The 23,752-nt window shown below is 29.9% G+C and overlaps 3 protein-coding genes across 4 annotated transcripts; all 3 read left to right on the top strand.

Annotated features, from left to right (window-relative positions):
* The first annotated feature begins 1,588 nt into the window (after positions 1 to 1,588).
* On the top strand, positions 1,589 to 4,329 carry LOC145753960 (oxysterol-binding protein 1-like). 2 transcript variants are annotated; one of them, XM_082570512.1, is made up of 2 exons: positions 1,589 to 3,939; positions 4,193 to 4,329. In XM_082570512.1, the coding sequence occupies exon 1, from the start codon at positions 1,637 to 1,639 to the stop codon at positions 3,920 to 3,922; it is 2,286 nt and encodes a 761-aa protein (XP_082426638.1). In that variant the 5' UTR covers positions 1,589 to 1,636; the 3' UTR covers positions 3,923 to 3,939; positions 4,193 to 4,329. The 2 variants fall into 2 exon arrangements, with proteins under 2 accessions (XP_082426638.1, XP_082426637.1); XM_082570511.1 differs by lacking the exon at positions 4,193 to 4,329 and adding an exon at positions 4,061 to 4,119.
* A 489-nt stretch (positions 4,330 to 4,818) lies between these two features.
* On the top strand, positions 4,819 to 19,078 carry LOC145753959 (uncharacterized). Its single transcript, XM_082570510.1, has 20 exons — positions 4,819 to 4,983; positions 5,215 to 5,540; positions 5,746 to 5,984; positions 6,426 to 6,563; positions 7,111 to 7,254; positions 8,683 to 8,897; positions 9,448 to 9,620; positions 10,728 to 10,901; positions 11,467 to 11,681; positions 12,075 to 12,288; positions 12,936 to 13,115; positions 13,759 to 13,893; positions 14,196 to 14,375; positions 15,461 to 15,558; positions 15,828 to 15,933; positions 16,414 to 16,559; positions 17,246 to 17,453; positions 17,739 to 17,861; positions 18,081 to 18,175; positions 18,404 to 19,078. The coding sequence occupies exons 1-20, from the start codon at positions 4,950 to 4,952 to the stop codon at positions 18,762 to 18,764; spliced, it is 3,504 nt and encodes a 1,167-aa protein (XP_082426636.1). The 5' UTR covers positions 4,819 to 4,949; the 3' UTR covers positions 18,765 to 19,078.
* Positions 19,079 to 20,304: 1,226 nt separating this feature from the next.
* LOC145752154 (heat shock factor protein 2-like) lies at positions 20,305 to 22,962 on the top strand. Its single transcript, XM_082568375.1, has one exon. It carries the CDS (start codon positions 20,346 to 20,348, stop codon positions 21,834 to 21,836), a length of 1,491 nt encoding a protein of 496 aa, XP_082424501.1. The 5' UTR covers positions 20,305 to 20,345; the 3' UTR covers positions 21,837 to 22,962.
* Positions 22,963 to 23,752: the final 790 nt, after the last annotated feature.

Below are 23,752 nucleotides of genomic sequence, written 5' to 3'. Positions count from 1 at the left end.
CAGGAACGCTCTTATCAGAGGGTCCACACTCATGATTAATTCAAAGGCAAGTAAAGGGCGCCAAACAATGGAGGACAAAGTAAAAGTGGTTTCGCTATTTTTTACAGTAAGAACACTTGCTACACCACCTGAGATAGGGGGTCCAATCACCACTGCTCTCATGCTGTAGCGCCCTTGAGTAAAAAGGTGCTATAAACGGTATGAACTTTTTACTCAAGGGCTGAGCCAGTACTTAATCAGCAGCGTAATTATCGGGCAATTATAATATCCCAAACTACCACAGGCAACTCGAGATTAAGTCGGGGTAACATTTTTTTTTGATTTTTCGCGCAACGATAAAGGTAAATAATAAAAACGATATACAATTAATATTACAGCAATGCGACGGGAAAAAATGACAAAATCAATTTAATGATTTAAAATATGCCAAAAGTATTAACGTTTTAACAAAGATTTTATGGCATGGTCACCAAATCCAGTATAGATTAAATTAATAATAAGTACGATAGAATAAAATACATTTAACAGAATATACGCCAAAAAAATAAAAATAAATAAATAAAACAGAAGTGTGGCGAAATAACAAACTAAAATTGTACGAAAAAAAAGAAAGTTACGACACTTTTGATTTGTAATAGTTAAGCAATCCTATCACTGTCGTTGGAGTTACAGTGTAAAAAAAATAATTTAAAAAAATTTGCTCAGCAGGAGTGTAAACCGTTTATATCGACTTACTCGAGGGCACTACATGATTAGAACAGTAGGGATTGAACCCACGACCTCATGTGGTGTAGCAAGTGTTGTTATCACTACATCACGCTGCCTGTATATATACATATATATATATATATATATATATATATAACAAAAATAAAAAAAAGTCTAAAAAATGAAATAAAATTAAAAATCACAATAAATTAAACTATTATGTACGTAAACCATAAAAATTTTGTTTTTACCTGTTACGTCTGCTATGCGTCAGATGCCCAGTATGTGTGTTATGCCCAATATTAAAATATGCTCTATATAAATTTTAGACAGGACCCGTGACTAGCAAGTATTAAGCCGCATGTCTGCAAAATAAATTTTCAAAGCTTTGTTTTAAATTTGCTTGTATTATTTATACGTACTGTAGAAGCAAAAAATACCAAGTTAATGCGTTTTTCACCTGACATCCTGAACTTTTGTACAAAGTATTGTCTAACTATTGTCACGCGAAATACACAGTTTGACCGGCAGCGTGGTCAGTGGTGTAGTGGTAAGAACACTTGCTACACCACCATGAGGTCGTTGGTTCAATCTCCACTGATCTCATGCTGTAGCAACCTTTAGTAAGGCACTATAAACGGTATGAACTCCTGCTGAGCCAGCACTTAAACAGCAGCATAATTACTGAGCAATTATATTCTATAATATTCCTAACTGCCACAGGCAAATCGAGAATGGGTCAGGGTAACTTATGTTACACTATGTTCAAGTCGCGCATTCGACTTTCCTACATCGAGGATAAAGATGTATACAAAAAAAAAATTTTAACGCTTTATTACATTTAGTTAACTGTTTTATTGTTTTGTTTAGTGAATGTAAATTAACTATCTAGTCTGCTAGTCAGAATTTAAAACTTGCAAAAAAAATAATGTCCGACAGAGTTGTTGAACAAACTGATCACTTCAGGGGCTGGCTCTGGAAATGGACAAATTACATTAAAGGTTATCAGAGACGTTGGTTTGTGCTTTCCAATGGGTTATTATCATACTACAGGTCGCAAGCCGAAATGGCTCACACTTGCAGAGGAACAATAAATCTTGCTGGGGCCTTTATTGTAACGGAAGATTCATGCAACTTTATGATATCAAACGGTGGTGCGCAAACTTTTCATTTGAAAGCAAGCAATGAGGTCGAACGTCAAAGGTGGATTACAGCTTTGGAGTTAGCAAAGGTCAAAGCATCACGACTTATTGATTCTGATGACTCGTCAGATGAAGATGGTTTGCCCAGTGCTGATTTGCCTCCTAATAGTGACATGCCAAATAATCCGACGATCGATATTGAGAAAAATGAATTGCGGCAATCTTTGAGATCTCTAGCCAATAAATTAGATGACTTGGCAACATGCAATGACCTGATTGCCAAACATGGTGGTGCTTTACAACGAGCTTTAGCTGAGTTGGAGGTTCCCGACAAGTCCAACTCCAGCGAAAAAGAAATTGCAAGTGTTTATGTCAGTAAAATAAAAACAGTCAACGAAAGAGCAACTCTGTATCGAATCACATCAACAGCAATGATAAACGCTTGCAACGATTTTTTGCAACTGGCACAGGGTCAAGGCAAGCGCTGGCACAAGGCTATAGTGCATGAACGAGAACAGCGTTTAAGACTCGAAGAAACTGTGGAGTCTCTTGCAAAGCAGCATAACACTCTCGAAAGAGCGATAATACAGGGTGGAAATGATACTCCGAGAATGGAAACTATGTTAAAGAATAATGGCCTCGAAAATGGCGATCCAGAAGAGGAGGATGATGAAGACGAATTTGTCGATGCTTCTGACAAAGGATTTACGACGGAGGTCTCCAAGGTTCACAAAAAGTCTGACTCTACTGTTTCAGTTGACAGTAGCAATAGCAATAAAGGACTTGTGCCAGCAAACCTAAATTCCAGTACTAGAATTCGCCGAACCCGAATACCTGACAAGCCAAACTACAGTCTTAATCTATGGAGTGTTATGAAAAACTGCATAGGAAAAGATTTATCTAAAATTCCGATGCCTGTTAATTTTAACGAACCGATATCAATGCTCCAAAGGTTGGCGGAGGATTTGGAGTATTCGTATTTATTAGACAAAGCTGCAAGATGTACATCTTCCCAAGAGCAAATGGCTTATGTTGTTGCATTTTCAGTTTCATGTTATTCAACTACTTTATATCGAACTGGTAAACCATTTAATCCATTGCTCGGTGAAACTTTTGATTTAGATCGAAGGGAGGACTTAGGTTTTCGAATGATTTGTGAACAAGTAAGCCACCACCCGCCAGCTGGAGCAATGCATGTTCAATCGAAAGATTACGGGCCAAATTCGGGTTGGTCATTTTGGACTGAAATAAATCTTGCCAGTAAATTTCGTGGGAAGTATCTAAATGTGACCCCAATCGGGCTACTTCATATTAAATTTAATGCCACCGGCCACTACTACACTTGGAACAAGGTGACTATTACTGTGCACAACATTATTGTCGGAAAACTTTGGGTCGATCAGTCTGGCGATGCTGAGATAGTAAACCACACAACTGGAGACCGATGCAAGCACAAGTATTTTCCATACAGTTATTTTTCCAGAGAAACGCCAAGAAAAGTGTCTGGAATAGTTATGGATCGTGAAAACAAGGCACACTATGTCATGTCAGGTACTTGGGACTCTCACATGGATTATGCAAAAATTGTGAGTGTCAACAATGCCAATGCTTCTAAGCCACTCTATAAAACCTTGCCCGCCAAAACCATATGGCAGAAGTGTCCTTTGCCAATCGGTGCAGAGAAAATGTATTACTTTACCAACCTGGCTGTCACTTTAAATGAACCAGAGCCAGGAGTGGCACCAACTGATTCTCGATTTCGACCGGATCAGACTTTAATGGAAAATGGCAAATGGGACGATGCGAATGATTGCAAACAGAACTTGGAGGATGAGCAGAGAGGAAGACGAAAGAGAAGGGAAGCTGAAAATCAAGCTAGAAAGGCTGCAGGAAAACCGTTAAACCTCTACAAACCGCTTTGGTTTGAGTCCAAAAAATGCGAAATAACCGGTGACCTGTCTATGGTATATTCAGAAAAAGCCAATTATTGGGGGTGTAAGGAGAAGCAAGATTGGTCAAAATGTCCTTTAATTTTCGAAATTCCTAAGTTGCCTATTACTGAAGGATCATAGACTATAGCAATATTTAGGTAATTAAATACGTGCAATGAATACAGCTATTTTATTTTGTGTGTACAATGCTTTTTGCTTGTCTTGAGAATTGAGTGGTCACCATAACAAACAATATGATAATTTATTTAATTTTTTTAGGATTCACTCGCTCCATACATCCTGTAAATATGGAATTTCATAGATTTAGTTTTTTAATACATTTAAGCATAAAAGTTTTTTTAGGACAACTTATTAATGCAATGATTTGCAAAGTGTTTTATTTTTTTGTAGGAGGGGAGATATAGGTAATTGTTTTGGCAAAAACCAAGGCTTATGGGTAAACGTGGGTTTTGTATAGGCTAATATTTTGTTTGGCTGCTTTGCTTTACATTTTTGCATATTTCTTCACATTTAGGTTTGCTTAAAATGTTCCGATTATAATGAGTGCCATTAATTGTTTTAAAAGATTTGCTTTTCATGGTTCAGTTCTGAGATATCAGCTTAAGAATATATTGTTTTATTTTTTGCCCAATTGTGTGCGAGTGATATCACATAATAATTAAAAAAAATTTTGATTTATTTACTAAAATAATTTATTTAATATGATGTCACTTGAGGTTTATTAAGCCAAGTAGCAATATGCATAAATTGATGTGGCATAGAATATAATGTGTTTGTAGTACTTTTGATTTTTTATTTAGTAATGGTGTTTTATTAAACACCTGAGATTGGAATATTACCTATTGCATCACTACAATTGTATATCATTATTTATGATCACAACCGGACTTAACCTTTGTGACATTAATATTAAACTAATAAAAAATAAAATTGTGTTCTACTAATTCGAATAGTTATTTTGCGAATAATCAAAATGGTAACATTATTTAAACACCCTTTAGTACTATAAAGAAATAATGGTTCTCCGTGATCTGAATACCTTATTTTCATTTTTCTACTTGTGATTGTGTATTTATTTCTCTTAAAGGTGTTATAGGTGATATGTAGCAAAAAATTTTACTGTTAAACAAAATTAAGAATATATTTGATGGAGGGATGGATGAAATACAAGGTAAAAGGAGGTAAGATATGTTTAAAAAATAGATTAATTTTTGTCTTGTGTAACGCTTTTACAGAATAAGTTTGTAATGTAATAAATGTCTAAATCCGGTTGCATATTCTGGTTTAAAACTAATTATATAAATTTCATAATTTTTGTATTTTTTTAAGCGTTATATAAAAGTGCACTCTACTGTAAGTCAACTAATAAATAAATACTAAATCTAAGAACAAATTTGTTGTTGCTGCTTTAGGTATCACTGGCAGAATATCTGGGTTCCTGGAACACAGTTTGTGGTTCATTATTTTTCCCGACTGCACTCTTAAAGGGTTTTCCGACAGAAACAAACTTGAAAAGCCCGACATCTCGTTCCAATTTAACCAAAGTGTGCTCACAATCGATCAAGAGACACAAACTCAGTTTGAGCTTAACGGTTTGAAGCAGCACATTGTATTTACTGTCGACGATGTTAAAACTCTGACAAACTGGGTTTCAGCTATACAGAAATGCAGGGATATTGCAAATGGAGATACACCTTCTGTATTAAAACGAAATGTTGGCGTAAAACAAAGAAACAAAGTGCATATCATTATTCTTAGTTTGCTTCAAAATTGATTTTTTAAGTTGTTTATATTTTTGTTAACAATTTAAAAAACCTAAAAAAACGTGATTAACTTTGGAACATGATTTTGAAATTCTAATTTCATAATATTTTAAAATGTTTTTACAAAAAAATTAGTTTTTTAAATTTAAAATTGTTTTAACTTTAAATTATTCATTTTAGAGCGGTGATTCTGCAAGCAACACTACAAGAAAACAAAGTGCTACAGACCGAACGAAATCTCAATCGAACCAATCTTATCGTGACTCAGCTTCAAGTGTAAGTGTGTGTGATGAATACGAATGGGATAGTGATATAATTCCTGATACACCACATGACGACATAAGTTTCGACGAATCCTCTCTCAATTTTCCACTGTTCGAACCGGGGTTAGATGAATCAAGTGCACTGTTTCAACTATCGTAAGTTTTATTAAAATCGTATTAAGTTTGTACCTAAAAATTTACATAGCGTGAGTTAAATCGAAAAATGGATCGAGTGAATTCAAAATATTTTAGGGTTGGTGTTTTATCCATCGATTAATTTAAACCTTTTAGTTCTGTATATTTAATAGTTGCATTTTACTTGGTTGGGCAATTTAAAATTTACCTGGGAATCTCAGACTGGGATATTAAGATCATTGTTATTCGTAATTCTGTTAGTTTTGTAAAAGCTTGTTATTTAATTTAAAAAATGTTTACTCTTAAAACATGTGGAAATATAAACTCTCTTACATTAAAAATTAATTCCAAAAATAAGAAAAAATGGTGTCTTAGCATTATAAAATATTGGTGTAATAAGCAAACTATTATGTGTGATAAACAAAAAGGTTTACTTTGTAAAAAAATAATAAAACATTTTAGAAAGGAGTTATCTGAAGCGAAAGCAGAACTAAACAACTGTCACCATCGAATATTAAGTTACCAAGAGGTACTTGCATCAAGAGACAAACAATTATTTGACATGCAAGAAAATGGCGACATCAATAATGACAAAAAAAGGTAAGTTTGCTTATTGTTTAGGTACTACTTTGTAACACGCTGCTTTTAATTTTTTGTTGCTTATTGTCCCAATGAGTTTTCCATGTACTCCTATTTACATTGTTTTTTAAGTAATTTTGACTTGGATTTTGTACATTTTGCTTTCAATGGTATTTGTACTGTGACATTTTATGTTAAACCTAAACTTAAACAAATGTTAATTTAAAATAAGCTTTAAAAGAAGTTATAAACTGCACTATGTGCTTTTGTAGTTAAATGTAAGTTGCCTGGTTCATTGTAGTATTATTGGCAGCAGGCTGTGTGCTTCACCACCATGAGGTTGTGGGTTCAATCCCCACTATGAACTCCTGCTGAGCCAGCACTTAATCGGCAGCATAATTATCGGGCAATTATAATCGATTTAATATCCCAAACTGCCACAGGCAACTCGAGACTGGGTTGAAGTAACTTATGTTACTCTATGTTTAGGTTGCACATTCGATCTTTCCACATTGAGAATAAAGATATATACAAAAAATTATATCTAAACTTTGTAAAAAAATTTTAGTTCAAAATTATGGGGTGAAGATTATAGCAACCTTCAGGAACAGGTTAAATCTTATAAAGAGCAAAACTCCATTTTAAACGAAGAGATACTGAAAGTCAATCAGCAATGTACAAAGATGAAAAATCTAGCGATGGAGCAAAAAAGGTACAAATTTCTTCTCCTGACTTTTTTATCCTTAATAAAGAAAGGGTGTCACAGCCCAGACATGGAATAACTTTTGTTACTCAGACCTATCCGTAACTGGATTTTGGCAGGTTAAAGTTTTTAATAATTTTGATTGCTTTATAAATAACCTAAATTATTAAAGATATTCGGTAATTGCTTGAATAGTTTAAAGGCTTAAAAAAGTCTGTTATATAGTGGAACCTTACAAATGGTTTGTTATGAAATTATGCCCCATTTTATAATTTTTTTTTGTAAATTTCTGTGTTTAGTAAATGGTTAAAATTAATCCAATAAAAATGGTAATTTTTTTGTTTATGTTAAGTACAGATATAAATCATTGTTTACACTGATGTTGTAATTTGAAATTTAATTATGCTTGGTAAGCTTATTTATAGATGTAATAGCCACTTGTATAGCTTCAGGGATTTAAAGTTTCATCACCACAGACTTTGTACCTTTATTGTATTTGTATGTTCAATGACAAACTAAACCAACAAATTTGCACTTTCACTGATACAAAAATTTGAAATTTTAGCAAATTGTAATTTATATTATATAGATTTGAATTAAATTATATTTAAATATTAGGTTATTAAGGTAGCATTATTTTCTAAAATAAATTTAAATTTAAATTAGACCTAAAAGTAAAACACATTATAGTTTAGTATGCATTACATTTTTATGAATATTCATACATATATTTTTTTTTATTATACCAATTTAATTTAAATTTAAGGAATGATTAATTAGATAAACATTGCTTAAATGCAATCACATTTAAGTATATTTAAACTTAGTTGCATATGTTTATTGAATATTTAAAAAAAGGTATGGTAGTGGTACACTTAAATACACTTAAACTAATTAATAATGATTTTTTAAACTATTGTATCAATTTTGTAAATAAATTAAAATTTTTAAACGGCAACGTTTATTTAAATTTGGTGAAAAAATGTTCTCTAGGGCAGCATTTTAAAAAAGATTGGTGTTTACATTTTTAAATATTTTAGCATATGTTTGAAGATATATTAGCTAATTCAGTAAAGCAAAATTTAATATACTTATTGATGTGCTACACTTACATGACAGAGCTACACTTATATAAAATCAAACAAAACAAACATGATACTTACATCAAAAATAATTTATTTACTTTAAGAAATATATCATGTTTAAATGGTTTTAACACCACTAATTTAATACATTATTGAAGCTTAGTCAACTGTCACCTAATTAACCATTTATCATATATGATTTGGTGACATTTTAATATTAAGTTGAAATAGACTAACTTTTAAAAATTAAAAGATGTTTTGGTGCTACCTTTAGTACTAAAAAATTTAAATACTTGAAAAAATATAAATTTTTTTGATCTCTTGAAAACTTTAAAAAAATTTGTATTCTTAGGAGAGCTGATAAACTGGATTCGGAGCTTCGCAAATTTCAGCGAGATTTTATATCGGTTCTCGGAAATTGCATCCATAGACCTCTTATTGATCCAGAAGATGGCGCAAGACTGTGTATTCCGGAACAATCTAAACACATCTCAACCTTGAAGCAATTAGCAAAACAAATGAAGCTAACGAATGATAAAATTTTAGGGTGTTCAACCCCGAATTTAGGTAAATATTGAATTTGTAACGTTGTTTTATAATAACTGATGGTTTATGAGTTTTTAACATTGATCAGGTGTCTAGAAAACCTGTATGGTAGTTTAGAAATCAGTATATTTGCCATTTCAAAAAAATCTCTACTTGGGCGGAATATAAAAAAATTAGTGCAAGTTATGGTCACTCGTAAAAAAAATAAGTTGAACTTAACATATATAATATATTTCTTAATGAATAAGCTAAACACAATCCTAATATGGATTGTTTTAGAATTTATGCTTCTTTTTTTTTAAAATTTTGTCTAAGGGTCTAGCTAAAATGTGAAAATACACTAAATTTTGTTTAAAAACTCCCCCATTGCTCCTAATACTTAAACAAGGGTAAATTTAATTTAGACCCTACCCAAACCTCTTTAAATAGCAAAAATCAAAAAAAAAATTTCACAAATTGATCATTACCATCATTTATATATAACCCGGACAAACAAAAATGGGAATTTTAGTATATCCAGCTGGCTAGGAATACTATTGCTTCACCAGTGAATTTACATTTTATATTGCAGGTAAGAGTGAGCATGTTGGTATGTTTGGGTTTACAACTCAGCTACCAAATGAACCAATCCAAATCCAGTATTTATGTTGTCATCTGAAAGAAGCCATGGATACCCTGTCAGAAAATCGGGACGAAAAAATGTTGAAAAATTGGAAATCGTGCATACGAGATAATTATGACCAGGTAAAATAAAAATAGTAATTTTTAAAAATTATCTAATTTTTTGTTTATTAATTACTTAAATTGCAATTTAAAATCAAATAAATTATTTATATAATTTATTAGGTTATTTTAACTATTTTGTTATTTTAAATTTTTTGCGCTCATTTTGGTAATTGCTCAAAGTTTGCGGGTGTGCACTAAATTATAATTCACCAGAATTTTTTAATTGTTAGAATCAATTAGTTTTGGATTCTGCACAATCTCATAGATGGTAAAATGTGTTCAGTTTTAGATCATGATTTTATTTCAAAACAATGTCTTGTCTCAAAAATTTTAGTTTTTTAAGTTTTTTTTAAAATCATGGTCATTTTTAATCATTTAATTTTTGTTATTGTTTGTATCCAATAGGGATGGGTAAAAAAAAATAAAAATTACCCAGATTTCACAAGTTGCATAATTTTTAGCCTAAACTGAGTTTTTAGCAATGCAAATATTATTAAACTAAAAATATAAATTAACTAGATAGAAAGAAGGGGGTAATTGTAAGACAGTGGGACTGTTTTTAATTTTTTGCAGTATTTTAGTCTAGAATAGCCTATTCATTAAACACCTGATAAAGCAAAAAAAAAACTTAGTGACCAAGTAAAAAAACTAGACTTAGCATGTTTTGATATATATAGCTAGTACTTGCCTTATCCTTACTTTAGCCCATTCTCAGGCCTTATTATTCACAATTAAAGACACTTGATGCTTTAATGTTTGATTTATTTAATGTAATGTCATGTTTTATATTTTTATGATAAATAAAATGTAGACTATATTGTGATTAAAAATGGAATAGTCCTATGGCTTTATATGTTAATTAGCCTATTGGGATTTTATCATTTTAGTATTGTTTAAGTGTAATGGTCATCTTGCATGCTACACTATAAATGTTTTAAAATTAAACAAAATTTGAAACATATTATGCAACTTAAAATGATCTAGTTTGTGTATTTAATTTTAATATCATTTTAGCATTAAAATTTGTTATTAATATTACATCAAACTTTTACACAAATTGTCTCTCAATTAAGATATTGAACAGCCATATATATAAATATACTTTTATTTGATTTATCTTGATAGTTTGAGAACAGTCCCAACCTTCAGAAATTGATTCGACATGGAATTCCCGGCCAATTTCGAGCTTACGTTTGGCAAAAACTGATCCATTATTATGTATGGGATATGAAGCAAAATTTGGGGGAGAATTATTATTCAGAGTTGATTAAACAACAAGATGCATACAAGACTAAAGTGGTGGGTTACATTTTTTGTAATTATGTCATAAAATTATTTATTTTATTTGCAATTTAATATTTTATTTGTCGTAAGAAAGTTTTTAATTCTAAAAAATAGTGTTCGAATTATCAGAAGTTTAATTTAAAAATAAAATAAGAAAATATTTTTTTTTCCAGCAAAACTTATTATAATTTTTCTTTAGTTAATATTCGAAATACTTGAAGTTTTATCAAACATTCAAACATTTAGATGTTTATTCTTTGACACTTATGTATTCTCAATATGGGAGGGTCAACTTCATGACCTAAACTTAGAGTAAAATCAGTTACCGCAACCCATTCTCAAGTTGCCTTTGGCAGTTTGGGATATTATAGATTATAATTGCACGATAATTAAGCTGCTGATTATGTATTAGCTCAGCAAAAGTTTATACCGCTAATAGTGCTTACTGAAGGCGTTACAGCATGAGAGCAGTGGAAATTGAACTGAAGACCTCATGTAGTTAAGCCAAGTGTTTTAACCAATACACCACACTGTTTAAAAGTTTTGTTTACATTATCTAATGACAAAAGTTTTTTCCCAGAGTTTTACGAAACATTTAAAACAAATCACAATGGATGTACCTCGAACCATGCCCAGCAACCGAGATTTTATGAAGATCGACTCCCAACTTCAGGATCGACTTGCCAGAGTCCTCACCTCATTCTGTGTCCACTCAGAAGAGATTGGATACTGTCAGGGATTCAATTTCATTGCAGGAGGTTGTTTGCTCTTTTTGGAGGAGGAAGATGCATTTTGGTAAATTTTAATTTAACATTTTTATTTTTTTATTATTTAAGTAAATTTTACAATTTGTTTAAACTTGGCTAATTTTAGTTATTTTTTACTTGTGTGTAACTTGAAATTAAAAATTAGTTTAAACTTAAAATTCAATTTTATTATATTTTTTTTTTTAATTTAAATTTATAATTTATGGTAGCCAATTTTTAATGCTGTTTATTAGTATTAAAAATACCCTTTGTTTAAAGCCTTTTTAATATTGTTATAGTAGTAAAAAAAATAATCAAAAAAATATGTCTTTAATTTTTTCTTTACTTTATATTTACTTTGATAGAAAATAGTTGTTAGACCATGTAAGAGTATGGTTTACCATGTAAAACAAATGTAATTAAAAATTTCTTAAATTTTCAGGTATCTAGTTACAGTTACAGAAATCATGTTTCCTCCCTCTTATTATCTTAACGGTTTGTCAGGCTTGTTAGCCGATCAATATGTTTTAAAGTGGATTATATCAATCACGTTGCCGCGCTTACATGAGCACTTAACCAAATTTCCTGACGTTGATCTGGCTGTTATTACGAGCGGTTGGTTTCTTGGTTTGTTCTTCGACAGTTTTCCATTTAAGGTACTTTATGTTAGTACTGTATATGTATATTCAAGGCATAATATTAAAGACATATACAGTCTGTTAAAAAATGTTTAACTTGAAAAAAAATTTATTGCTATATTTTTATGCACAGTATTATTAGAAAAGGTTTTTGCAAGTATTATTAGAAAAAAATTGGTTGGATATTTTGAAATACAATTGCATGATGCACTTAAAAAATATAAATAATGCATTTAAAATGGAAAATATAAAATTGGCTTATAATCTAATACTATTTGTCTCAAAATCGAATGGTTGTTTTATTGTAACAACGACATATTGACATAAACTTTATAGTTTGTCCAACTTAAACTCACAAATAAAACAAATTTTAATCACGCCTTTTATTTAGTTATTTCTCTTTTTACATTTGTTAACTTTAGTAGACCCAATTTTTATTGTTTAACAGGCACATAAAATAATATTATTATTTGTTTTCTAATAAACCTGAATATATAATTTTAACATACTTGTTTTTATTGGTTTACAAAAAAGATTAAATAGGCTTTTAAATATTATTTTAGATGTATTATTAATTAAAATTTTTGCTGATTTTCGTAGAGATTAAGTTAGCTTAATTGATATAAATGTATATTCTGAAATTTTATTTTTTTTCTAACTAACAGACTTTAATAAGAATATGGGATTGTTTTCTTGCGTTCGGACAGGAAGCGTTATTTCGAATCTCAATTGCAATTTTTCAGTTATTCGAAGACGAAATCTTGGAATTAAACGAACCCTCATTAATATTGCATGCCGTCAAAAATATGCCTAAACTCTGCTTCTACCCTCAGCAATTAATTAACGTGAGTTATTTTCACGAAGAAGGCAGATTAACTAGCTTACCACAGATTTATACTTTATATTATTTTAAAATTAAATTAATTTTTATAAAATTGTTATATTGTTAAAAAATCTCTTGTTCTGAAACTGTATCAGTTTAATTTTAAATGGCCTTAAATTAAGTCTTTTATAATTTTCTTGTATATTTACTACTTTTACATAGAGCATGTCTAAATTATTTGTTTAAGCCTCGAATTTTAAAGGTAGAAGTGTTAAATGAAGAATAATTATGTCACATGTGGTGTTGTGTTTATGTCTGTCAATAACATAAGATTTGTATGCATTTTTTTTAAATAATTTTTTTTGTTGAAGCTATCATAGTGTAATATCTAAATTGTAAAGGACTTTTTTTATTTATTTATTTTTTTTTGTTTTTAACTTAATTGAAAGGGTTATCTTCTTGTAATGTGATTGAATTTATTCAATATTCTTGTAATGTGATTGAACTCATTCAAATTTGTTTTTAATTTACTTGCCCTTAGTGGTTAAGTTATTTGTCATATAGTCTTAATAAGGTCGATACAAAAATTAGCCTTTGCACTGCATACTGTAGTTTTTGTCAGATGTATAGCTAAATTTTTCTAATTTTATTTAAATTATGTTTAGTTGGCATTTACTCTTCATAATTTTCCATCGTGGGAAGAAATTGAAATTCAACAATCGTCGATAGAGATTGAATTAATCAGAAAACATGAAGCTAAAATGCAACAAAGCAAAGAGTTTGAACAGAGAATGGGACAGGTACAGAAAATAATCAATCAATTTTAATGTAAAAAAATTAAATTTTGAAAAATAATAAAATCTCATTTTTCAGCCTTCTTTGAATTTGTTTCTTTTCTTTGAATGTTTTAAGATTATTTTATTGCCTTTTACTTTATATATTACCTTTTTTAAACAGCGTATTTAACTACTTTAATAAATAACTTTGTATTTAGTGACATGATTTATTAAATTATTTTATTAACTATTTTAAAATTAAAATTTGTTTTAAAAACTTTTGTTTTCCTGGTCTTAACATTATTTTTACAAAAAAATGTTTGTAGTTTGGTTTATTTGATGATAACGAGAGTATGGCAAAAAGCAACCAGGATCGTTGGATTTTCGAACAAGCAACTTTTGACTCAAACAAATGTATTATATCAGCAAATAATTCATTATTACAAAGATCGAAAATACTTGAAGTATTGCCAACAACAAACACTCTAACAGATCATTTATTACAAGTATAATTGCCCCGCCTTAATTTTTTTTTCAATTAAAATATATTTATGTTTTTAATTTAAAGCTGTTATGTTTTGTAATAGCTAAAAATTCGTTGTAGAAAGAATGGGTCGACTGAAAATGAGGGAATGGAAATTAAAGGAACGGAAAATGATGGAATGGAAAATGAAGGAACCGGAAAATGAAGGAACGGAAAATGAAGGAACCGGAAAATGAAGGAATGGAAAATGAAGGAACCAGAAAATGATGGAACGGAAAATGAAGGAAACGGAAAATGAAGAAACCGAAAAATGAAGGAAAACAAAAAAGGAGAGGGCGGAATCTTAAATACTAAAACGCAGAAATACCGTTGACTGTTTATTTAGGATTATTGTCATTTATTCGAGAAATGATAAGCGATAATGAGTTAATTTTTATAACCCCAGCATACCCTAACTCTCTTCTATAAAATGCCCGTTTATTTCGAAAATAATATTGACTTAAATACAAATAAACAGTCAACGGAATTTCCGCGTTTTATTTTTTTAAGATTTCGCCTCTCCTTTTTTCACTTTCCTTCAATTTCCGTTCCTTCATTTTCCGGTTCCTTCATTTTCCGTTCCTTCATTTTCCGGTTCCTTTATTTTCTGTTCCTTCATTTTCCGGTTCCTTCATTTTTACATTCCTTCATTTTCTGGTTCCTTCATTTTCCGTTCCTTCAATTTCCGTTCCTTCATTTTCCATTCCTTCATATTCCGCGTCCCCGAAAGAATGACTTTACATCCCATTTTGGATAATAATAAATATAATTGCTGTTTGGATAATAATAAATATAATTGCGCCTCTAATTAAAGCGTTTTTATCACGCCTAACCCAAGTGCCCTATGCCCTACAGCATGGAAGCAGTGGTGATTAAACCTAAAACCTTATATAGTAAAGCCAAATATTTGACCATTATGCTACACCGCTGATAGCAAAATTGTTTTTTATTGAACAACAAATTGGCATAACATATTGATTAGGTTTTTTTGTGTATAAAATGTAACTCAATTTTTAGGTAGCCGAAATGTTGTATAGTGGGTTTTATTAATGTAATATTTTTTTTTAGATAAAAGGTCGCATTATGTGTATGCAAATTCTGAATGATGAATTTATTGTTGTTGGATTGTTGGCGGGACAACTGCAATGTTATTCACTGGATGACAGGTGTTTTTAATTTTTATTATTTGTTTTAGTTTCAAAAATATTTTTTGTTAAAGTTTAAAATTGAATTTATTTTATAAATATGCTGTTTATTTTTTTTATAAGCAATTAAACTGTTTTTTGTCAAAAATTTTTGTTTTTATTTTTGAAATATAAATTGGGTCAACTTTTTCCTAATTTTTGGTATGCCTTTGTGACATAATTTATACTGGGCTTCATCACATAATTTATACTTGATCAAATTTTTATATATTTATGTACCTTTTTTGCAGAAGTGTTCATTGGAGTATGTCTATGTCAGATGTAGTGTTGTGTATTGCTGTTAATAATGAGAATCTTTATGTGGGAACAGCTGATGGGAAAATCCACTTCTTAGAGGTTAGTTTTATTAAAAACACCATAAAGAAGGTTTATTTTATTTACCTAGATTTTTTGATTTATTTAAAACGCATCAATTTGATATTAATGTCAATAGTCAAAAGCCACCATACAGTTAGATTTTTAATTGTCGTAATATGTAGGCAACTCTCAACTAATATTTTGCTAGCGTTAATAACCCGCACTCCACAAAGGCATATATGTATATATATGTTAACAATCTTTTAAATTTTTTTGTTTATAAATATATAATAAAGTTTAGGTAAAGATAAATGTTTATGTATCTATGTGTGTTAATAATCAGGGCAAATTAAAGTTAGGATCATGTAAAATAAAATCAACCCAACTGTGGTCAATCAACTAGTAGTACAAAATGTGCCAAAGTTTATATATCCAATTATTATTCTATTTCTATCGTAAGTAAATAAATTCTTTTTGGAATGGTTTTTAGGAAAACAAATTTAAACTCACTTTTTTCAGCTACACGAGTCAATAAGTTTAAGAAAACCCAAGTTAATTGACAGTGTTGAGTTAAGTAAACAACCCACCTCATGTGTATGTTTGGTGGATAATAACAACTATATTTGGACCTCATCGGGTCCTGCAGTTTACATTATAAGCACACAGTAAGTTTGTAGATACTTTAAAGCAATAGTATTTGTTTATTTTTGTTTCATAATTATAGGATATTGCTTGTTACTTACGCCTTGAGTTGCTTCTGAAATATTGTTAAACTTATATCCTAGTAATTCCCTACTATGGATTTTGGCTTGACAATTTTTATAGTACTGCAATACATTTGCAATGACACAGGAAAGCAATGAGAATCAAACTCAGGTCCTCATGTTGTAAAGCCAAGTGGTTTAACTCTTACACCATGTTTGCAAACTTTTATGCAAAATACTTAAATTTACTACTTTATTAAAAGAAAAATGCCCCTTTAACGAAACTGCATTGCTAAGGGGAAATTTTTAATAAATAATATAAAAAAATAAAAATTATGAATGTTTAAATTATTTTAAAATATATTCAAAGTCATTTAGTAAAAAATCTTCGTTTTTTTCTTAACTGTTTTAATTAATTTTTTGGAGTTATTAATTCTTCAAACTTAAAGATGTGTTATTTTTAAATTGTAAAGAAAAATTAAAAAAATTTATGTTGTGTTGTTAGAGAGCTCCAAAACTTGTTTATGATATTTTGGCAAATTTTTAAATATCTTTAATATTTGTTATCAGAATTTCTAGATTTTACTAATTTAATTAATATATTATATCATTTTGGCTTATTTTTAAAAATGTAACAATTATTTTAGAACTAATGAAACTGATGGTTTCTTCCTAATATCTGCTCACATCGACCATGTTCAGTTTATGATAGAATGGCCACAAGTGGGAGTATTTATTGCCACACGGGGCAGCTCGGTGCTTCAGTTACGAGACAGTAGCAATTATTCTTCTCCGCCCTTATTTGTATTTGATGTTGCAAACCAAGAAACTTTATCCCCACTGTTTCCTATGATGGTGAGAGAATATTTTTTTTATTTAATTACCAAAAAAAATTTAACAAAAAACAAGGAAAATTGGTCATTAATATTTTTTTCCTTTATTATTCAAATCAAGAATATTTTCCTAAATTTTACCTTTTTATAATGTTTTTTGTGCTTATCAGTTAATTTTTGGTATTAATCTTTGTTTTCTGTAATAAGTTTACTTTTAAAGGTAGTGTTTAGGACAAGATTTTTCACAGAAAAGTGAAATTTAAGCTTTGCTCTAAGTTATATAAAAGTTATAAAATTCTTATTACAGAAAGATGATAAAAATAGTCACACTTCGCAATTAAATGCCATAGCTGCCTTGCTGTATGTAAATACTAACATACTGTGGGTAGGGACAAAGAATGGAGCCTTGAAGCAATATTCACTACATATTGTAAGCATTTGTGTTATTGTAAACACTTTGTGTTGGTAAATATTTGTAAATCTTACCTTAATCAGTAACCTCTTTACTAAAAAAATTAAAAGTAAGGGAATATATCTTATTTTTTATTTTCTTGGTTTGATTTCCTAACACATTTACTAAAAAAATTTTTTTTTTGCTTTTTTAAAAATTTTCTAGCCTGTGAGTTTTTTATTCAATATTTTTTAACAGAACAATCTTGAAGGTAAAGATTCAGGACCAGAGATTAAATTGGAATCGGAGAAAAAAATTTCCGAAAACCCAATTCGATGTTTATTGTCCATTAAGTAAATGCTTTTTGTAAAAAATTTTAAGGTTTTTTTTATAATAAGGCTTAGTAGGGGAGATATGTTCGGTTTATAGCATGCTTTAAATATAAAACAAATTGTTTGTATTGGGTAAATTTTTTTATGAGGTTTTTGCAGGCAGGCTTTTCTTAGATTATTTAATAATGCACAAACGCATTTTGTATATTAATTGAATTATTTAATCCTTGTTTACTTACTTTTTAATAGGAAAGGGGCAGAAAACATGGCCATTTCTTGCTCTGGCTTATTTTTTGACGAAATTAAACAATGGTCGCCCGACTTAACAGAAACTAGCTTAATCTTCGAAGGTCAAGACGACCAACTTCCTTCTTCCTCCTCAGCTTCTTTAAATCCCTCCTCCACAAGGATGTCGGATTTGTTGTCGAGGATCAGTGATGATGGTTCTGCTTCCCTGGAATCCAGCTCAACCTCACTGGAGAGCGAAATTCAGCAAAGGCAAGATTCGGATGAGAGTGTATGGAAAAGTGCCATGAAAAGTGCAGCTGCGACCGCTCTAAAAACTTACCGCGACAAAAAACCTGGCATTCGAAAATTTATGAACTGGTGATTTTATAAAAAAAAAAACATAAACCTAATGTTGATTTTTGAATGATTTTCGCTCCAGTGCAATAAAGCTTTTAGTTAAATGTTTATTAGTGCTTTATAACGTATTGCCATTTTTTGAAGAAAAATTAAATTAATATTGCTTATTTATTGGTTGGGTACGAAAAAATCTATAACTTGATTGTTTTTGTGAATGTAAATTTTAATGCTGTTTTGACTACTCTTATAAATTTATTAATCAAAATTAATAATATTCTTTATATATGAAATTTTAACTTTTATACTTTTAGAATTAAATAAAATTGCATTTTAACATTGTCTGTTGCTAACTTTAAATGCCTTAATATAGGTTTAATTACAACTTATAACATTTTTTGTCACCAAGAGTTTAACATTTGTTTAACTATGAATATTACATAACATACAATATAATATTGATCTGCATAATGCAATATAAATAATTTGGTGGCCAGACATTTAATCTCATTTTACATGAACACTTTACATTTGAACCCCTTCATTTGAACCTCTTACATTTGAACCCCTTTATTTTAACCCTATACATTTAAACCCCTTTATCTGAACCCCTTACATCTAAGTGTAAGGGGTTGAAATCCAAGGGGTTTAAATGTAAGGGGTTTAAGTGTAAGAGGTTCAAATGAAGCGGTTTAGATGTAAGGGATTTAGTTAGAAGGAGTATAAATAAAAAGGGTTTAAATGAAGGAGTTCAGTTTTAAGGTGTTCAAATGTAAGGGGTTCAAATGTCATGGAATCAAATAATTTAGTTGAATAATAAAAAAAATATAAGTTAAATGATAACAAAATACCAGAAACATTAACTTTTGGGTTTGGTTTTAAAATGGATATACCAAATTTTTTTTGATTTTACGTATTAAACTTATTATTTTAGCTAAGATATTACGTAACAATATATTATCTTATGTTTTTAGTGATACCCATTTTAAAAACCCAATAAAAACAGGACTGAAACACAAAAGTTATCTCTTTGTTTTAAATAACAAATATGTAAATAAATTTTTTAGCAAAAACGAAACATTTTTTAAAAATTGTTTAGTGTTTCGATTCTCGACATTTTTAACGAGGATAAACATCGACTAAAATTAAAATAAAATTACGTCATAAAATAGCACCCACATCTGTTCATTTTTTCCTGTCTCATCGTAAATTCTTGTAAACAGCACGGTGGTTACGATTTTGCAACTGCCGTTTTAAGGTTTTGTTCTGTATTTTGGCACGGCAAGTGATTAGATAACTTGAATAATTTTTTATATTTATTATATTTAAATTTGTTACATAAGCGAGTGTGACGTTTAAAATGTGAGCGATTTAAAAAAAAAACTGATAAAAATCATGTTAAGCGACTTTTTATTTAGTTTGGCCTGCATTTTACGTAAATAAATTGTCACATCCAATTTAAATATTAGCAGCGGCAGGTGGCAGGTAAGATTAACTAACTAATTCAAAATTGTCATCTTTATATAAACAATATTCTGACATTAAGAAATATTTTATGTGGCAGGTTGGCTAATGTTTAAAACGTAGTATTGTTTAACAAAAGTAAAATATGAATAAAACCGAAAGGATTTTATCAAGCTTACCTGGGACTGAGAACTCAGTCCCAACGTTTCTTCTCAAACTTTTGGATCTTTTGCAAGAACCTGTATTTCAAAAATATGTTTCCTGGAACGATGAAGGAAATTCGTTTATTGTGCACGATCAAGCTAGTTTCTCGAAACTGGTTCTGCCAAAATATTTCAAGCACAACAAATTTGCAAGTTTTGTGAGACAACTAAACATGTATGGGTTTCGAAAGGTGACCACAATTTTGCAAAACAATTTGCAGACCCAAATGGAAGAAATAGAGTTTCATCACCCTTATTTTATTCGTGGTGACGAGTCGTTATTGCCCCACATTAAACGAAAGGTAACTCAAGCAAGCAAAATAGCAAGTGAAGATATAAATCAAGTTTTAGATGAGGTGCATGATATCAAAGGAGCCCAACACGGAATTACAACCTCGCTAAATGATTTGCGCCGAGAAAATGAAAGTCTTTGGCAAGAAGTGGTTTCTCTTCGCCAAAAGCACTCTCACCAGCAAAAGGTTGTCAACCGCTTGATACAATTTCTGGTTGGTTTGGTTCAGCATCACGGCATGGGAATGAAGCGAAAGCTCCCTATGATAGAAAGTGGAGATGCTATTAACAGCAGTGTTGTTAATAATTATCCTGCAAAAAAGGCCAGAAAGGATGTCACAGTTAATAATGTAATTGATAACATAGGCTCTCCAAGTGGTACAATGTATGTACCTGGGGATAGTAATCTTAATGTATCAAATAATGATGACGGTCCTCTTATCACTGAACTTCTTTCTAACCCAATGTCCAACAACTCAAACAACGATGGTAATGACACAAACTTTTCTACATCTGGTGGTATGGTATTAGACCACAATGACAACACAGATTTCGACATCTCAAATCTTATTCAATCACCCAAAACCCCAAACAAAAATGTTAATAACCCTGTCGTATTGCAAAAACAAAATCCAATGCCAGTGAACACAAATCTACCAGCAGCAACTGATAACACACTAAGTGACGACAGGACTTTGGAGGAGTTATTAAACACAATCGAACAACCTGAGCAACCATCATCTAACACCACTGATTTAAATATTCCAACATCTCAAAACAACCAACAATTAGCTTTAGTAGCACCAAGTTCATCAACCAATCCAGGTCTTGTTCTAAACAACGACGTAGATCCTGATTATTTAAACAACAGCTTGGATAAAATTAATACAAACCTCAACACAATTAAGAGACGGTTAAGCAACAATGAGCAGGTTCAATTGGACTATGACATTATTCAAGAGCTATTTAACAATTCAGTTGACATAACCCCAAGACAGAACTTGATGGATTCAACGTTACCCTATCCTAGTGGTATTGGGCAGGAATTGGTTCAGTACAACGGAGGCGATGCTTTCGACAATGAAGGAATTTCTGGAGACAAATCGGAAAATCTAAATGACATCCTCAATATGTTAGAATAAATTTAAAAAGAATAAAGTAGGATAAAAATAAAAAACTCAACATTTGGTCAAGTTTTGGATGGCAAAGTGTACATAAAGAAACTAAAAACAGGTTGTAAAGAAAATGGTTCATCTGAAAAATATATACGTTGGTTTAGATTTATCCAGCTTTTTGTGTATATATATTAAACTGCAACAATAGTTGTTTAATATAGTCATTGTTTACTAGCTTTCCAAAAGAAATGTTTAGTGTGTTATGCTTAAGTGTAAGCTACAGCTGTTTACATGATTAAGTTCAAAGCATGTTTATTTAAACTGTGAATGCGAAATAAGCTGTGAAGATAAAAATAACTGTCTGGTTTTGAATTTAAAATAATAACATTTGTATTTATTTGACTATTTATAAAGTAAAATGTCAAGATAAACTTTAAACTAATATTGATAACCCTTCGAAAACCTGGAGTACTTTTAGTTACTTATTAACTAACACATTGATTTAATATTGTTTATCTAAGTTCATAAAATTGTGACATCGTGTTGCATTCTTTTAGGTTATTTTGGGTTAATTTTTACATTGCATGCTTGCATGTATAAAAATAAATCGTTTGCCTTTATTTTGCTTTAAAATTTTTTGAATGTCCTAAAATGTTTACGGAACTATGTATTAATGGTATTCCAAAAAGGGTAGTTTACCAACATAAAAGTTAATATATACTTTTATTCAATAAAATATTTTAAAGTTAACGTTTCAAATTGTGCAACATATTTTATTTAGACTGTTGGTATTAGGTTTGTAACAAATCATTTAAATAAACCCCTTTTTGAATACCCTTTACTTGTGAAAAAAACAATCAATTTTGTAACCCTTAAAATATATTTAAAGAAGACATCCAAAGCAAAGTAACATAACCATTAATACTTTTTTAAATTGTGTTTAAATTTATATGTGTTCCACTTTTTTATGTTTAATTATTTTTTTAATTTTTTACACTTAGTTTTGTTTTTTTATGTATGATTTAATGTTTTTGTTTCTTGCATATTTAGTGCTTTAAATTGTTCTGTATGTTTTGTACTGGTAAAGTCAGCCTTTTTCCTTTAAAACTTCATTTTGTTTGTCGTTTTTTCACCTTTGTTTTCCAAAATATTATAAAATGCACCTAACGCTGTTTGTTTATAAAATATAATAGCTGATACTTCATAGTTTTAAGTCAGTCAATTAAAAACAAATCTTAAAAAATAGATTACAAAGCAGGAAAAAAATGAGTAACCGATTATAATAAATTTGTATCATTTACATTTTAGTATGGGGACTTTACAAATAATAAAGAGCCAAAATGTTATAATATTGGTTAATACAATTCTCTTGACGTTCTGTGCCTATATTAAAAATGAATCGGACGTTAAAGCCTTTGAAAAACACATTAACGGAAACATTGAAACAATGCAAGCATGGGGCTTCCTGTTGACCTTACTTAAAAAAAATGTTTTAACCGTAGTAACGTAATTTATAAATAGTCATATGGTCTTACAAAGTACAAGTTTGTTATTTCATTTTACAAACTTTTAATGAAATTTACTTATACAAATATATTTATTGAAATAAAATATATATTTTTGTAGTGACGATATAACTCTTTTGAAAACATTGCATTACCGCATTGTATCTTCTGACATTCTAGCTAGAGAATAATTCTGTTCATTCGGATCAGAACGTGTTGTGGTGCACGCGTTTTTTTTTGTTGTCGTACTTTATATTAAATTTTCAATAAAATATTTAGAAGTCTACTGAGGTTAGGTTGGTTTAATGTAGTACAACAAACTTTATATTATTTTAACTCGAATTTAAAAAAGGGCGTATTTTTACATTTTTGACTCGTAAAACGAACTTTTGATAAATTACGAAAATGTTTCAACTTGTCACGTGTTTCCACTTACTG

Source organism: Corella eumyota, chromosome 5 (assembly GCF_963082875.1).
Source record: "Corella eumyota chromosome 5, kaCorEumy4.1, whole genome shotgun sequence".
NCBI classification, from domain to species: Eukaryota; Metazoa; Chordata; class Ascidiacea; order Phlebobranchia; family Corellidae; genus Corella; species Corella eumyota.
This window is presented reverse-complemented; position numbering and strand designations above follow the sequence as displayed.